This window comes from Onychomys torridus, chromosome 1, assembly GCF_903995425.1.
Source record: "Onychomys torridus chromosome 1, mOncTor1.1, whole genome shotgun sequence".
In the NCBI taxonomy this organism is placed as follows: Eukaryota; Metazoa; Chordata; class Mammalia; order Rodentia; family Cricetidae; genus Onychomys; species Onychomys torridus.
The window spans coordinates 177,371,502-177,390,358 of record NC_050443.1 but is presented as its reverse complement, the minus strand read 5'-3'; the positions used below and the strand labels follow the sequence as shown (position 1 = coordinate 177,390,358).

The 18,857-nt window shown below is 38.9% G+C and overlaps 1 protein-coding gene across 2 annotated transcripts in view; it reads right to left on the bottom strand.

The window, feature by feature from the left end:
• Nucleotides 1–18,857, bottom strand: part of Atrnl1 (attractin like 1) — a 577,179-nt gene that overhangs the window by 192,912 nt on the left and 365,410 nt on the right. Inside the window, exon 27 of one of the 2 annotated variants that reach the window (XM_036173756.1) lies at nucleotides 13,420–13,527. The exons of the other annotated variant lie outside the window; for it this stretch is intronic. Coding sequence (XP_036029649.1) covers nucleotides 13,420–13,527 — 108 coding nt within the window. The remainder of the gene's footprint in view (nucleotides 1–13,419; nucleotides 13,528–18,857) is intronic. 2 annotated transcript variants of the gene reach the window in all.

Genomic DNA, 18,857 nt, shown 5'->3' with positions numbered 1-18,857 from the left:
GTCAACAGAAAGGAATTCAGTACACAAGAACTAAAAAATGAAACAGCACAGAGCAGTATCCCTACCCACAAGGGGGTGATGTAAATGAAGACTTCAAATGAAGAAGCACAAAAATAAAATATGTAAAAAATGTTCAATCCCTTTAGCCATTAGGGAAATGCAAACTGTAACTACACTGGGATTCCATCTCCTGCAGGCAGAAAGGCAACATCAAGAAAACAAACAACAAATTCCAAACTCCTGGAATGCTCTGGGGAAAGTGCCACCTTCACAGCTAAGGAGAATGCTAATCAGTCGGCCACTAGGGAATACTGTAGTGGTTCCTCTGGCCTTCTGATCCAGAGGTTTGAATAAGTTCCCTTAAAGTCTTGGCATTTGAATACTTGGTGTCCAGTACATGGCTCCTTGGGAGGAGTTAGGAGGCGTGACCCTGCTGAAAGTGAGTCACTGGGGGCGGGGCTTAAAGTTTGCAAAGCCTCCTGTAATTCTCCCTGCTTCCCCATTTCCTGATTGTAGGTGGGGCTGCAGACCTCAGGCTCTGCTCCAGCACCATTCCTGCCTGCTGGCTGTGATGCTCCCTGCTGCAGCAGTGATAGATCCTACTGATATCTGGGGAACTGTAGGCCAGTACCATCAGCTGCCTCTCTGTACTGTCGTCATTTGACTCCTTCATTACCACTGAGGTCCTAATGTGTTCTGACTCCATGCTTTATCAATGTTGAGGTCTGTTTTCTATAAATTAGAAAATCTTTGGGCTCATTTATATTTACATCCATTCGCATATTAATTTTAACATTCATCTACTTTTGACGCTTTTACAGTTTTAATACATTTGAACAGTCCTGGGCCAACATCTACAAAACAGAGTAAACTCAGAGGCACATCTCCCACCTCTATGGTACTCGTTCTGTTTTCTTTTCAGTCCTACCGTGGACTTCAGAGGCCAAGCAGGAAACATTCATTTTTTTTCCTTTTCTTTTTGGTTATCTGAGACAGGGTTTCTCTGTATAACAATCCTGGCTGTCCTGGAACTTGCTCTGTAGACCAGGCTGGCCTCAAAATCACAGAGATCCTCATGCCTCTGCCTCCCAAGTGCTGGGATTAAAGGTGTGCGCCACTACAATGCAGCTATTTTTAAAGCAAATATGTTCATATATGTACACATATCCTAATTTCCTTCCCTTTTAGACATACAATACATAATTTTCCTTCACCTTGATAATTCACTTAGTAATATCACTTGAGATCATTTTTATTTCAAAACATGGTAACATTTATTTTCATCATTGCAAACAGAACATTTTGTCATATTCACACCGATATTTAAATATGCAGGTGTTTGGGTTGTTTTCAGTCTTTAATATCTACAATTGGTGCTGCTACCTTGTGCATTTCTGATAGTGGCAGAGCTGAGTCTGTGGGACCTGAGAGCAAATGCATATATAAACAGTAAAACATGCTTTTGCATCTCCAACAATACCAGAGAATCTGTTTCTTATAACTGTATTCATAGATAATTGTAATACTTGCTTATTGCTATAGAAACAAACTGACACAAATTTAGTAGGCTGTAACAAAATACACACAGTTCTGGAGTCAGAAGTTCATTAATGGGTTTCATTCAGACAAATGAAAAAGCCAACATGTCTGTGTTTTTCCCAGAGGCCTGAGCAAAGGCTGGTTTCCTTGTTCTCTCAAGGCTTTCGTATGTTAGACACCAGCTATCTTAACACCCTGCCCTCTGCGCCCATGACTCTGCCCTGACTCCCATGACTCCGCCTTGTCTCCCATGATCCCATTCTCTGATGGAACCATTACACAGTGGTTGAAACCCACTGTTTTACATTTAAAAATATGAAGAACTGAAGGGGAGAGATAGTTCAGTGGGCAAAGTACTTGTGGCACAAATACATGGAAAACCTGTGTTTCCGTCCCCAGAACCTATGTAAAACCAGATGTGGGAGCACACCTCCTTAATTCTAGTATTCTTACACTGAGATGGGAGATGGAGACAGGAGAATCCCCAGGAACCCCCAGGCTAGGTAGCCTTGCATACACAGTGGTGATAATTAAAGATCTTGTCACAAACAATATGGAATGTGGAGACTGAAGCCTGGGTGGGTCATATGACTTCCACACATGCACCACAGCACAAACACCCCTGTGCACGCTTGCACACACACACACACACACACACACAGAGTGGGAGAGAGAGAGACAGAGAGAGACAGAGAGAGACACAGAGAGAGACACAGAGAGAGAGAGAGAGAGAGAGAGAAATAAACACACCCATACAGGCATACACACATACACAGAAATAAACACACACATAGGAACATACACACAGAAATAAACACACACACACACAGAAATAAACACACACACACAGAGAAATAAACACACAAAAAGATAAATGGAAATGGACAAAAGGATGAAGGTCTGCTAAATAAAGTTACTCTCATAACATGTAATATTTTGGTTTAGAAAACAATAAATGATGAACATCAATTTATCTTTGAGCTCTATGGCTCATACTGAAAAATTTCCCTTAATATTTATAACTTAAAATCAATCTGATTGTGAATATAATTAAAAACACCATAGACTAATAAAATACCTTATACATTTTATGGATTATTCTATGGCTCTACCATTTATATATATTTTATATAAGCTAAAATGCATTTGCACTTTATAAATGAACACTCTCAATCTAGATGGAATGCTCATTTCCAGAATTAAGGGTCCTAAGGGAAAAAAGAAAATTGCTGCTGTGAAAGCTACACATAATGCTGCATAATCGATTGGCTCACTTAAAGGTATCAGCCATGCTCCCTCTGATGATAGATTAAGTAAATATAAGAGCAGACAACACAAACATTATGGGCATTATACTGCACATTGCAGTAAAGACTATGGAATTGGTCACGCTCTAGAGCAAGCAATATGGATAACATGTTTTATGAGAAATGTATTTATAAAGAAATTAAGGGATAGTGTTCATATTAATTATACAAATGCTGCACAAATAGTGACATATCGGGTGGAATAAAACCAAAGTAGTCTTTGGGTTCTCCAGGAGTATGTCCCAGGCCTTTAAAGAAGGAAAAATGAGAAAAGTTTCTTTTAAATGTCAAAGGGAAAAATCCAAATTAAACAAGAAGAAACAATAATCCCTAACAATTTACAGCATAGCTGAAAAATAAAAATAACCCAGCTGATCATAATGAATTATAGATGTGATGGACAGGGCAGTTCCTTGGCCTCCTTAACTCTGTAATACAGAAAGCTTCAGGGCTGGCAAGGAAGTGTTCCACACTGATGCTGCCTTGGGTTGTGCGTGCACGAGAGAGACAGAGAGAGAGAGAGAGAGAGAGAGAGAGAGAGAGAGAGAGAGAGAGAGAATTAAATCATATCAGGAAAACATTTGCTAACACTTATAGCTGGAGTTTTCTACAGTCCTGCCTGGCCCATGGTTAGGACAGACCTCTCTCACCTGCCAGTCCTGCAGCCGCTTAGACCCAACTGAGTAGACGCACAGAGACTTACAATACTTACAAACTGTATGGCCGCAGCAGGCTTCTTGTTATCTAGTTCTTATATCTTAAATTAACTCATATCTATTAATCTATAAGTTGCCACGTGGCTCGTGGCTTACCATTACCTTACATCTTGCTTTTCATGGAGGTCGCTGGCAGCGTCTCTCTGCCTCAGCCTTCCACCTTTCAGCATTCTCCTCTCTCCTTGTCCCACCTATACTTCCTGCCTGGCTACTGGCCAATCAGTGTTTTATTTATTAACCAATCAGAGCAACACATTTAACATACAGAACATTGGCGCCCAACGTGGCAAGAATTCATTAGTAAGATAGATAGGATATCTTCTTTAATATTGTAACTGTAATTCTTGCTTGATAATTGTTTTGTTATATGTAATTGTACTATGTAAAAGTTAAAAACCTTCCTTAAAAAAAAAAAGAAAAGGGGAAGTGCTGTGGATATCGCTCTGTGTAAATAAAGTTCTGATTGGCCAGTGGCCAGACAGGAAGTATAGGCAGGACAAGAGAGTAGAGAATTCTGGGAAGTAGAAGGCTGGGGAGACACTGCCAGCCGCCACCATGAGAAGCAACATGTAAAGACACTGGTAAGCCACAAGCCATGTGGCAAAGTATAGACTAACAGAAATGGGTTAATTTAAGATAGAAAAAGTAGATAAGTAGATAACTGCCACAGCCATACAGTTTCTAAACAATGTAAGTTTCTGTGTGCTTTCTTGGTTGGGTCTGAGCGACTGTGGGACTGGCAGGTAAGAGAGATTTGTCCTGACTGGGCCAGGCAGGAAAACTCTAACTACAGAACATCCCACAGCAAACACTACCTTTTACAGAACATAACAGGCTTCAAGAAAGGGGTACTAAACACAGATATCACAGAAGTGACTTCATATGAACAACTAACAGAGTGCTCTGGTTGTGGTCTGAAGGCATTTTTCCCAAGAAAATTCCTATTTCAAAACCTCACCCTCAATAGGTCAGTTTATGTTAATATCCAGCAGTGCAGCTTTGGGAAGGTGATTAGTGTTGTCACAAAGAGACAAGTGGAGCCAGTTTGCTCTTCCTGTCACATGAGGACACAGCAAAGGTGTCATTCATCAATCAAGCAGTGGGGCCCTAAGCAGACACTAAATCTCCTTGTTCCTGTGTCTACAGGTTCCAGAATGGGCAAGAAATAATTTTTGTGTTTACAAGCCACCCTACCTATGGAATCTTTGTTGCAGCCACCCCAATGAACCAAGAGAGTTCTCGGTTGCAGCCTTTGGCCCTGGGTGTTCTGACAGCTCTATCTACACGTAACTCCAGATGAAAACAAAGACAGGCAATGCTGCAGCCAGGAAGAGGCTGAAGCAGTTGGGTCACATTTACTACACTTTGGCCTTGGTTAAAAATCAGTTCTAAGAATAAGCACTTACTGGTCCTTCAACTAATTCCAATCTACTTCCATATAAACTCTGGAGCCACTGACCCAGTTTTCCTGCCTGCAAGACAGGCCAGCCTGGTGATTCCCTTTCTTAACAAAGGAGGGATGAGCAGAGTAAGAAAGCGTGCTTTCAGCTGCTTGTAAGAGTAGAACATACAGCAATCAAAGGTGTTCCAGCAGCAAATGAAAGAGGACAGGGCCAAGGTGCTGGCAGCAGCCTGCAGAGTCACAGAATAGATCTGAACCCAAGGCTGTTATCAGGAGAGCTGACAAGACACAAGAGGAAAAGCCTGAGGCTGTGTTTTGTTTCCTCTTTCTCTATAACTGTGTGCCTTATCATAGCAAGGACCAACTCCTGCTTCTCATTAAGGCTGTCATGTTCTTCACACTCTCATCTGCTTTATAATTGAAATTCTTATTTTAACAGCATTATGTTAATGTTATTGCTAGCTATGGAATGTCTTGTGAAGAGTGCAACATTAAAGTTAATTTAGCCCTACATCCTGGGTAATGGGTACTGTCTGGAATATAATAAACCACAGATACTCAGAGTTGGACTGAAATGTGTCAAGGTTACTTTCCCAATTATAGGCAATCCCTAATGTGGTTATCATCTCTAACATCTCACTAATCTCATGTTGCTTATAGACTTCTTAGTTGTGGTAGCAAAGATCAGAATTCCCAATGAAGTTCCTTGTTTTCTTTTCTTTTTTTTATTCTTAATTAAAACTGGTTCTGCACTTGAGCTAAGCTTCCTGGGGAGAAAAATTAGATCAGTGTTGTAATAAGAATTAAGAAAGTACTCCACAGATTATAGTCAACATGCTATTTAAAAAATATATTAAATTAAAATTAACTAGCTTATATTGTTAAATGGCAACTTCCATTCAGCAAACCCGGATATTCCCATAACTCAGTGTCTACACAGGGCTATTAAAGAAAGCACATACACAGTTTGCTGGTGCATGAAACAAAGTTGTGTAATGAGCTCTGGTTCACACGTAGGTGTTGGGATTTTCCACTGTATGTGATTGGAATAATAAACAGACCGAACACTTCACTTGCAGACAGGACAAACTGGGTGGTTACGGAAACCTTAGAGAACAAAACTAGAAATTAGATGTTTAAATCTAAACATTTAAAAAGAAATTATTTTCAGTATTTCAATATGATAAATCAAGAACTCTGAGATTCAAATAAAATTTATTTTGATGACAAAACAAGACTGGCCAAGAGTCTGGAACTGTGGAAACTCGGTGGTATAATTCACTTCTCTATTTCTAGGTATGCTCATTTTTTAATTTAAAAATCAATCTATGATATTAATATTTTATTTCTTAATAAATGGAGTTATTTAACTAAAGAGATCCTCATAGACAGCTAGAAAAATCCAACTATTTATTTATGAAGATCTTTTCCAGGTTAATTTTTGAGTCCTATAAAAACAAGCACATGTAAGATGTCCCTAACTGTTACTGCTACAGTTTGGATGGAGTGTCCCCAAAGGTCTGAGTGTTAAAAGCTTGGTGTTCAGGATGATTCTGTTAGGAAAAGAGGTGTCCTAGAGAGCTGGAACCTTAGGTTAATGGGGGGCAAGCTCTTTAAAAATAACTCGCCTGTAACCTCTTGCTGGTTCCTGTGTAACCCTGTGAGTTCTCTCGGGAGGGCTGATTTAGGGCCCATCCATTTCACTCTGATCCTACGGAGGGCATGGCCACTTGTTCTCATAAACACCAGGATATGCTGCTACCTACTGCTGTCACCAAAAAGCTAACACAGTAACAACTGTCCCGTCCAGAGACTTCGACTCTCCAAAACTGGGAGCCAAATTAACATTTCTATCTTTGTAAATTAGATGCCTTAGTATTTTGTGGTTAAAACACAAATATGACTAATATCTTTATTTTAGCATATAAATCAGTTAATATTATGTAAAATGTTTATGAAAAAAATCAAAATTTGTGGTTTGTATTGCTGTACGGCTGGCTACTACCTCTTTTGGAAAATAAGAAAGGACTCCTCAAACCCAAGCACAGCAATGAAATGCTCCTCACACCTTAGAAGAATAAGGTAATCAACAATGCCCAGTGCCAGGGAGGACTCCAAGGTATATGTAACTGACAATGGTACAAATCCACTTTGAAAACTTCTCTATTTTCTCAGTAATATTTGTTATCTTTAATCTTTTTGGTAAAAGTCATATAACTGGGGTGATACCACATCTCATTAATTTAAATTTTCATTTTGTTAACAAGTAATGATTTTGAGCATTCTTTCATAAATCTGTTGACAACCTGAATTTCTTCTTTCAAGAACCCAAGTCACACAATTAGCTCATTTTTCTTTAGAGTGAATTTGAAGGACTTTTGGTATTCAGTCTTTGATATATTCTGAATATTGATTCTTTTTCAGATGGATAATCTGAAAACTTTCCCACAATGAAGGCCCAGTCTCCTTACTCTGTTGCTTGATTCTTTGTTTTCAGAAGCATCTTATTTTGACACACCACCACTGTCTCTTGCTTCTGTTGCCCCTGCCTTTGAGTCTTATCCATGTCATCACTGATTACACTGACACTGTGATTTTCCATGTGTCAGTGCTGTGGGTTTGGCCTTTGGCATTCACTTAAGCCTGATCTGGTTTGAGTTGATTCTGGGGAGGGTTAGTGATATGGGCAAAATCTCATCCTGTTGCAGGTGAATATCCAGTTTTGAAAACCATTTATTAGGGAAAACTGGTCTGTTTCCAACATGTAGTGGTTTTAAAGTCAAGAATGATGAGAACATAGGTGGGTGGAGTATCTCTCAGCTCTCAATGACTGTACGACACATGTAGAACTAGACAAGACAATCACCTTGTCGTCATTACTCTAATGCCACAGTTCAGGCACTGCGATGCCTATAGTGCTGTTTTCTGCTCACAAACTCAGTCAGCAGCTAAGATTCCACATATGCCTTCAAATACTTATTTTATTTCTAAAGAACATACAATTCAAATTTTGATGGGACTTCATTTAATCTGTAGGTCATTTTGTATAATATAGACATTTTTAACAATGTCAATTTTTCTACTCTATGATCACAGTAGATATTTCCAATTTTTAGACATTTATTTTGATTAGTCTTTCATAATATTCACTCACCAGTCTTTTGTTTCCTTGGTTATATATATATCCCTGGATATCTTTTGCTGTTAATAAGAATGAGATTTTAGTCGTTATTTGTTTTTCAACAAATTAGGAACTGGTATATAGAAGTGTTGCTTACCATTGGATATTTATTTTATATTCTGTAACTTTACTGATTTAGCTATCAGTTCTAATTGTCTTATGGGGTTCTTTATTGTAATAAGACTGGACTAATGCTTTCAATCACACTGGGAACGGTATATGAACCAATTTTGAAAAACACCATTTTAAACTCCAATCAAACATTTCACTCTTCTCTATGACCTAGGAAGATCTAAAGTAGGTTTCTTCCCTTGGCATATATATCCACATTTATATGATTGAGACTACCCTGTATGCATGCCCAGCATGTACCTAACTAAGCATTAACGTTCGTCAACAAATCCTAAAGGCCCACAGAATGTGGATCAATCACTGTGGGTGAAAGGTGATAGAGCACCAAGATCCCACTAGAGACCACCAAAGTCTGTCTCCTAAGGTTCAACTGTGGCTGGAGACGCTAACTTGGAATATGTGGTAACACTCTGAGCACTGGACATGTGTGAAGTCATCTTCAATAAACAAAAAGGAGCCCAGATTGTATTCTCCAATTTTCTTGTCACTTCAATATTTTCTATGTTAATACAGTATGTACACAATTACAGAAAGGCTTGTATCAATATGTATAAGGAATAATCCAAATATATCACCTTACAACTTAGCTAACATGTCTTTCAAGGTGCATCATTAAAGTGTTACCTAGTTTGTCAGTGTTGTGATAGGAGAAATAGGAGCACTTGGCTAGAAGTAATTACAATGAATCATCAAGAGAAAGTATGACATCATAGAGAGACTGTCAATGATATCTACAGGTTCATAAACAGTGACCTAACTGTCATTCATTGGACACCACGCAAAAGTGAATGGGGAGGGGCTGGAGAGATGGTTCCTCTGCTCTTCCAGAGAACCCAGGTTCAAGTCCCAGCACCTATACAGTGGCTCTCAACTCCTTTAACTCCGGTGCCATGGGACCCAATACTCTTCTTGGCCTCCCTAGTCACCAGGCAGGAAGGTGGTGCACAGATGTTCAAGCAGACAAAACACCCATACACACAATAAATTAATTTAAAAAGAAGTGAACAGGAAAATATATTTTCAACATAGTCTTCATTTCAACCTAATACCTGTGAGTAACTTATTTGTTATGGGGTTTGAACTATTAAAGTCCATTAAAGATTCAGTATTTTAAACAACTTAAAATGTGTGAGCTCATGCATAGCAGTGCACAGTTACCTCCAGCTGTGGTGAACAGAAGGGCACAGTTACCCCAGCTGTGGTGAACCTCAGGTATATAAAAGATATCATCTCTTACTCTACCTTAAATTTTCACCTGACCATTCCAATGTGAATCTCAAGAGTACACATAAGAGTCAGATTTAATTTACTATAAACTCACTGTTTAGCTAACCACATTATGAATAACCAATATTTTTTGCATAACATTAATAGCCCACTGACCTGTGGTATTGTGTTGGGTTTTAATACTGAACTGTAAGAAAAACCTATCATAATAATTTAAAGTACTTTGGTTCTCAGTTCATATAAAATAAATCCTTTAATGTGATTTCAAAATGGCCCCAGGTTTCACAGTTAGTCATGTAAGCAATCAATAAACCACATTGTGCCATTATATGTATTTAAAAACAGAGAAATTTGAAACCGCTCTTGGTATTCCACAATAATGATAAATAAACCACAGCTAGAAAGTTTCTAGTTAGTAGCAATTATTATAAAGAGCAGAGCAAACAGGAAATGAAATGTAATCTTAAAATCTCTACTTATTTTCTAAAGGATGCCAAAGAAAGAAATTAGCATCAAGCTGCAGAGATGCAACTCGGATATTTACTTTTAAAAGAGGGAGCAAACAACCAATTTAAGCTCTAAAAATATATTCTGAACTGCAGTGTTTCACAGTAGAAAATTAAACCTGATCCTAAAATTTACATGGAATTTCAAGGGATATGAAGAGTCAAGGTAATTGCATAAAGAGCAGAGTTGGAGGACTTGCCTTTTCTGATTCCAAACATACTGCAGAGCTACAATAATCAAGACAATATGGCACTGCCAGAAATAGACATACATCAGGAGAACAGCCCAGAAACTCTCCACTCATGATCAATGATTTTCAAAAGAGAAACTACACCATCCAACACAGAGTCTTCAATAGCTCATAAAACTTCAACGTCCACTGATTATAATCTTGAACTTAGCAAAAGTAAGATGTATTTAATATAATATTTATGACAGTTTCATCAAGACTATTCCCAAATAGAAACAATCCAAACATCTATCATCTGAGGAACTTTATTAACAAATACGGGGGCTGGGCATGATGCTGCATACCTGTACTCTAGACACCCAGAAAGCTCAGGCAGGAGGACTGAATAACCACCCTGGACAGCACAACAAACCTGCCTTAGACAGTCAGAAATACAGTCCCTGCGCACAACACAATATAAACCTGTAGTTCCTAACAGTCCGCAGCATAGACAGAGTCCCAAACTGTGATGAGTGCAAATAGGAATATCATATATTATCTGGGAAATGATTATACAACTCCATGTTTATACTAAAAACAATAGGGCATATACCTAAGTTTGTGAACTCATATTTTATGAATTATAGCTCAACAGGCTCTAAAAATACCATACTTCTATAATTAGAACTCAACCGCAGGTAAAATGGACTTGCTAAATGGGAGCTAGCATGTAATTATTTTTCCCTTCTATATCTTGTAGCTGAATTTCTGGGGAAAAATGGTATAAAAAACATAAAGGCATTCAGGTTATTTAGAGAACTGAGCAATAACACCAGAAAGAAAACTAAGAATCCCAATGTTGGCATAATCTACATGATACAGAGTGAACTTTGCCACCAAAGGGCACAGGTAGCGAAACTGTCACTTTAGACATGGAGATTACATGGAAGAGGAGGAAAACTGATGAATCTCAGAGACGTCAGAAATTCCTCCAATGTCTCAGAACACAAAGAAAGCAGGCAAGTGATTGGGCCATTCGGAGGAAGAAATGGAAGCCTGCCCAGGAGCAAGGCATTAGTGCCTTGGCCTGAGATACACAAATCCTTCACCAGCTGCTGTAGGGGCAGGAAAGCTGCAGAAGCAGTCTCCCAGGCCAGGACTGTAGAGAGATAACATGCTCCTATGCGTGGCATGGTGCAGGACTCTCTCAGAGCCAGGCATGCAGGCCACTAAACTCCTATGCATTCACTTCTGCCCACCACAACTGCTGACTCAGCAATTACATCAACTCATGTGCATCTTTTCTGTGACTAGGGGAGCAGTCAGAGATGCAAAGAGTAAAGGATGCTCACTGTTATTTAAACATGCTATAATAAAGAAGTTCACTGATGATATATATCAAAACTTCTGGTTACTTTCAATATTTGGAAGCAGAAATGGTATCATGCACAAACTACTGTATTAATTTTGCTTGAGATGAGCTAAAGGGAAAGAAAGGTGTATTAAGAAACGCAGGGAGGAACAAGCATTTCTATGGACCACTGATGAGTACGGGGTACTATGAAAAACAGAAAAAGAAAACACACAATACTCAGAAGTGAAGAAATGAGATCATAAAGAAAATGGTTTCTCTCTCTGCCCTGCACACTCCCCCCCACCACCACATACCCCAGTAGCAGAAGCAAGCCTTGGGGGACAGTGCTGTATCAGCGTAAGCATCCATGAAAACAGTCTTGGAGTGGGCTGGAGAGAGAAAACTAGCGGCCCTACTGCACAAGGAACAGGGCTGAAACAAGGACACAGAGAAGCTGCAAACCCAGGGGTGTTGGAGGGCCTACAGGAAAACATTTAAAAAAAACAACGGCCACATGTTGAACACGTGTGCACCAAGTACTCTGTCAAGGAGCCACTGAGAGACTCCAGTGAGCAGCTGCATGTGCGGCAACGGGCACACTCTTCCTCTAGTCTTCCTTTCGGACGGTCTACGACACAGTCCCTTACATTTATTTCTCCCATGGCTTGAACATGTCACACTGGAGACAACAGAGACTTAGATGTGAACAGTCTAGATTTCCTGCTTGTTTTTAAAGTTTTTAGAATAACATTATTTGAAACAGGGGACCAAAACAAAATTAGAGCATTTGCTATATATTTCATTCATACATTCTGCCTTGTAATGTCTCTCCCAGCAATGGAAGCTATGTACCTACCTCTCTTTAATGCTCTAGTTTTCCATGCCACCTTGATCTAGAGTAAGAAAAAATTAAGTATATAGAAGCAACACACTGATCTCTCTCTCTCTCTTACACACACACACACACACACACACACACACACTTTAGTTCATCCAAAAACTATTTTACTCATGAAGTATGCTTGGGGTTTAATTTTTAACAATAACAAGACTTTGCCCCCACAGAAAAAATGAAATATATTTGTGCCTAGGTTTTAGGATGACTCTGATTTTGAAATCCTCCCTTTTCTTGGGGGGAAAAATCTGATGATAACATAGTTAGTCAAATAGTGGCATTTCTAAAAGATAGAAGAAAAGATGTCAACTCTGGAGTTTCTTGCTCTTACATCTTAAACATTGCACAGACTATGCATAAACAAGTAAGTATACAATTAAACTAGAATGCCTCCAACAGCTTTGGAAGGTCATGATTTCAGTTTTCTTCAGATTCCAACATCACATTCAAATGCACACAACACTTTTTATTCCATTTCTCTCTATTTCTGCACATGCAACACAGCTGCGTGATAATCGTCATACTCCAGAAATAAAAATATCCAGGATATTGTACATTCAACTTTAAAAGCTAAACTATGTAATTAAAATGCAGCTCATCTCCACACACCTTTTGCAGTAAAATGTTGCTAATAAAGATGGATGTGAATTGTCCAGCAGGGACCACAGGGTCCTCTGAGGACTAACTATGGCACTCAGCTTCTTCCAGGGTAACTATACCTTAAATTCCTTCAGCTCCTACCTGTCAGGCAAAGGCTGCCAGGTGAGCAGTCTGTCTCTCTTGCCTAAGCTAATAGACTCTCCAGTGGCTTTTGTTACAGCTCATGTCATACCATTAAAACTATGTGCCTTGAAAATACCATAACATATGTGGCTGAATCTTGTCAACTCCAGATAATCAGACTCTGTGTGGCTTCACAAGCAGATGCAGATTAGAGAGGCAATATAAATATGCAAATCACCCTGGTCCCCTCAGCACCACTGTTCCTACCTCTAATGGCCCTCGTAGAAAGTCTGTCTGTTCGGCTCCTCCTTCCAGTGCTACATCAACAGAAGCAAAGGGACGGCTGGCCATCTGCTGTCGTTCTCGAAGCAGTTGCTGAAGGGGGTTAAAAATGATCTGCTTAAAACAGGCTTAAAGGCACATTAAATGCGACAATATCTGTTTTCATTTCTGAACAAACGGCATTGAAAATTTAGCAATTGTTTTGTATATATACAAATCTGGAAAGCTAAAGACAAAGTCTACCTTCTCCCAGGCTCTGGTTTGCCCTCTCAGACGCATGAAGTGTATGGTGCTACAAACAACCTATAAACAACCTTCTCTTGACCTCCACCTACAGGCCTAAAAAAATGTACTCAAAAGCACTTGGAAAAACCTCAGGTGTGAGGTGCTACTTAAACAAAAAAGTGCTATTATGATGAGAGGTATATAGTAAGGTTCCCATTCAAAATAACCCGTGCATTTGTGTTAGCAGAGAGGAAAGCATTATCCAAAATGTTCAAGGAATGAAAAATAAAAGTTGTCAAAATACATCAAAGAGATCAAGAAACATACACCTGCTAAGACTAAGTGGCACCAGCAGGAGCTGTGAGTGACTGTCTTCAAATCTTTACCCACAGCCTGTGTCATTATTTAAAGTGCAGATGATCCATGCAAGGCCCCTGAAGCACCACTAGGTATTTGTGCCTAAGCCGGATTTGCCTAGCTGAAACCACTCAGTTTGCAAGTCCCAACCAACTACCAAGCTAATTTATATTTCTGCCTTTCCTTGTAATTATAATATTCATTAAGTCATGATAAGAAAAAATTGATGACCAGCACTAGATACCACAGATCTTGTTCCTCTCATCCTATACACTTAATAAAATTATTATTAAATATTAAAGAGGATGGGCAATGCAATTAAATACTCTTTCAAATGAGGAGAAAATCATATCAGTGGAGAAGGCAGAATCCTTGAGCACAATGAATGGCTTCATTATTTATGGAGATCTTTAAGATTCTCAGGCATTAGGTGAAAACATTAACCACCAGTCTTTGAATATAAATGGCTGAAGTCTTGTGATGCATCATTCATAAAATTCCTTTGCAGATGAGGAAGGAGCACAATAAGGGAAGGCAATTTGTTACCTACTGTTTTTGCATTAACACATATGACACAGGGCATAAACAGAATTTTAGATTTAGCTTTCTTATGATTAAAAAGAGCATTTACCTGATGATGTTATAGAGAATGAATAAACTGCTAATGAGTAGTAGTTTAACTTATTAACTTACATTTTGTTTATATAATGAATTCATAATAAGTATAGTTTAAAGTATAAAGGTGTACAAATTAGAAATTACTTACTTTCATAAAATTTTACCATTGGGTTATTATATACAGCTGTTAACAAATAGACCTTGGTTTGTACCTCTCTCGACAGGAGTGGCTAAAATCATCTGTACAGAAGGCAAACATGGTCTTATTTCCAAGCAAGTCATAGGATAGGCAGAAGGTAGTATGTACTTGTATGTCCTTGGAAGAACACTGCAAATACTACCTTGTACATATACACCAACAACATAGCTATGTGATCTATTTTCCAAGATTAATACACAGGAAATTTTGAGAAAATGTAAATTCAAGTTTACATCCACATAGAATCATCTAGGATTTATAATTAATAGTGTCCTCCATTTATCTGCCTCTCCTTGGCTTATAAATGATATCTCCTATGACAGAGATTTTAGTAATGAAAACTCTGTTTCCTCACCCATCCTTTGCTGAATTCTTAAACAAAGGGCTTACAAAATAGAATTAATAACCATTCATTGCCAAAAACTGCGATGCCATAGATATGTCCTCCAGACCAAGCATGCCAGAATGCAGTGTACTGGAGTGACACCCAAAATCAACGTGCAAAAACCTGCCTCTGATACTTGTTCAATTCTGAACATGTTATTTGTAAAATGCATAGCATATTCTAAGACTCAGATTTGTTCTCTGAGCTTTCAGTTTAATTGCTTTTAAAGACCTGAATGAATTTATTCTGGTCCACCAAGTGGGGCCGAAGATCTCATTAAGGGACACAGTGAAGTTCTGGCTGTGAACCTGGGGAGAGAAAACTGCTTTCTCATGACACACTCTGCTTTGGTGTGATGTTATAAAGGAATAAAGTAGAAGACACTGCAATTATCTTTCCACTAATTTCTGCTTCTCAACTTTGTCTGTAACGATTGTCCTTCCCAATTAGTAACAGGATGCCTTACTTTCTCAATTTTGATAGGACAAAGAATCTGCCCAAACTGGGCTGACAACTCAAATTTTAAAAGGCTGTCTAAGGAACCCAGCCTCTGACATGGAAGGCTCTGCACTTGCATGCTGCTCTCCTCACTCTTACTGTTTGATGCCAACAACAGGACTTCAGCCTCACTAGGCCTTGATTTTTCTCATCTGTGGAGCATGGCTGATGGGCCCTAAACCTGTCCCTCAGAGGACCTGCTCTCAACCCCAGCTTCTCTACTCACTCTCTATTGGACCATGACCAAATAGTTTAGCCTTTCAAATAACTTGTCCTTCCTCTGTACATGATAGGAATGACTAATACCTTCCTGTTGAGAGGTTGGGGCAGAACAGGATGCCATAGACCACTCAGCACAGAGACTGTTGGCCATGAGTGCTCAGAATTACTGTGCTGAACTTGAAGCAGTAATTTCATATTTGAAGATGGCACACTAATTACCACAGTCCCATTTTCCTCAGCACGGGTGACACATTTGGCTCTTCTACTCCGCATTTTACCAAATGTTGCATTATGAGACAGTTGGAAATGTCATTACTGAACTAGACTTGGAACAGTTCTCTGCCATTTGTGACTAAGAATGATAAAATTCAACCAGAAAACCAAGAGAAAATATATAGTATCTTCTTAAGACATTCTGAAATTTATTTTCCATAATTCTGGTTTTGTGTGGCAGTTTAGCATTCATACACCTATAAGGATGTATCTGTCTTATACAAGATCTGCTACTGCCAACTATTCAGCAGAATAAAAACCACAGAACAAACTGATCACATCACAGTAGATGATAATCATGTTGCAACAAATGTTGCTGGTAAGAACATTTAAAAATTAAAGAGATGTTCTTTGGATCATTAATTTGTCCAAAATAATTCTTTTAGTATAAAATATCTGCTATAAAACACACCATGATTTAAAAATTAATATGAAAATCCAGACCTAAATCTGACAACTTTTTTCACATATATACATCAGATGTATACATCTTTATATGGATAAAGATAATTCTACTTAATGCTCCTATTAAAATTCTGGATCATTCCCTCAGTTCCTATTAGCTGACTTCCAAGTACTGCAAGGCATATGAGTATACCTTGAAAAGACATAAGTAACAGAACTGTAGTTAATTTTGCTCCCAACTGTTCTCACAGTCCCACATCTTTCTGTCACGTGCAGGTCCCCAGATATCCTTCCTATCACATCCCAAAGTCCTTTTATTCTACTCCAAGTTTGAAATTAATAATTACTTCTCATTTCCTTTCCCTTTCCCTCTCTCTTATATGTTTAATTTGAGAAAGAGCTCTTACACTGCGGCCAGGCTAGTCTGGAATTCATTATGTAGCCCACGCAGACCTCAAACTCAGCAATTGCCCACTTCAACCTCACAAGTGCACTGGAATCACAGAGGTGGTCAGCCACACCTGCCACAATTTCCTATGAACCTAATTATTATTTCAGAAAGGCACTAATTCTTTATATGTCCTTACTTTTACTAGAATCATCTCAAAGGCAAAAATTTATTTTTAGCTAATTCTCATTCCCCAAAACAAGTAGTTGAAATTCACTTTCATTTGTTAAATGAATAATGAATTTGAAAATAACTTTAAAAAACATCCAAATTTCCTTCCTAGGAATGTGGATGAGGATACATTACAATAAAATGACGTAATTATGATCAACCATTTAAAGTTATGACCCATCCTTTGGTATTATAGTATAGTATATACAGGGACATCTTTTCAATCAGAAATTCTGAAAACTCACATCAGGTTTCCTATTGTTCCTCATCTACTTTCCTGCAACACTACAAAGATAACGGGAGACAATTCATACTCATCACAATGTATTAATAGTTCTAAGATTTTTGAAAAGATAAGGAAGTCATTAAAGAGATTTTATACTGGTCTGGAATTTGCAAATTCTGATAAACAAAGGTTTCTCAATTTGACAGGTGAGAGAGTGTTGAGTATTAGCGCAAGCACACTTCATATGGGGGTGAGAAGGTGTTGAGTATTAGTGCAAGCACACTTCATATGGGGGTGAAAGGGTGTTGAGTATTAGTGCAAGCACACTTCATATGGGGTGAGAAAGTGTTGAGTATTAGTGCAAGCACACTTCATATGGGGGTGAAAGGGTGTTGAGTATTAGTGCAAGCACACTTCATATGGGGGTGAAAGGGTGTTGAGTATTAGTGCAAGCACACTTCATATGGGGTGAGAAAGGTTTAGAATATTATTAGTGAAAGCACACTTCATATGGGGGTGAGGGTGTTGAGTATTAGTGCAAGCACACTTCATATGAGGGTGAGAAGGTGTTGAGTATTAGTGCAAGCACACTTCATATGGGGTGAGAAGGGTGTTGAGGATTAGTGCAAGCACACTTCATATGGGGGTGAAAGGGTGTTGAGTATTAGTGCAAGCACACTTCATATGGGGGTGAGAAGGGTGTTGAGTATTAGTGCAAGCACACTTCATATGGGGGTGAAAGGGTGTTGAGTATTAGTGCAAGCACACTTCATATGGGGTGAGAAAGGTTTAGAATATTATTAGTGAAAGCACACTTCATATGGGGGTGAGGGTGTTGAGTATTAGTGCAAGCACACTTCATATGAGGATGAGAAGGTGTTGAGTATTAGTGCAAGCACACTTCATATGGGGGTGAGAAGGGTGTTGAGTATTAGTGCAAGCACACTTCATATGAGGGTGAGAAGGTGTTGAGGATTAGTGCAAGCACACTTCATATGGGGTGAGAAGGTGTTGAGGATTAGTGCAAGCACACTTCATATGGGGGTGAAAGGGTGTTGAGTATTAGTGCAAGCACCCTTCATATGGGGTGAGAAAGGTTTAGAATATTATTAGTGAAAGCACACTTCATATGGGGGTGAGAGGGTGTTGAGTATTAGTGCAAGCACCCTTCATATGGGGTGAGAAAGGTTTAGAATATTATTAGTGAAAGCACACTTCATATGGGGGTGAGAGGGTGTTGAGTATTAGTGCAAGCACACTTCATATGAGGGTGAGAAGGTGTTGAGTATTAGTGCAAGCACACTTCATATGGGGGTGAGAGGGTGTTGAGTATTAGTGCAAGCACACTTCATATGGGGGTGAGAAGGGTTTAGAATATTATTAGTGGAAGCACACT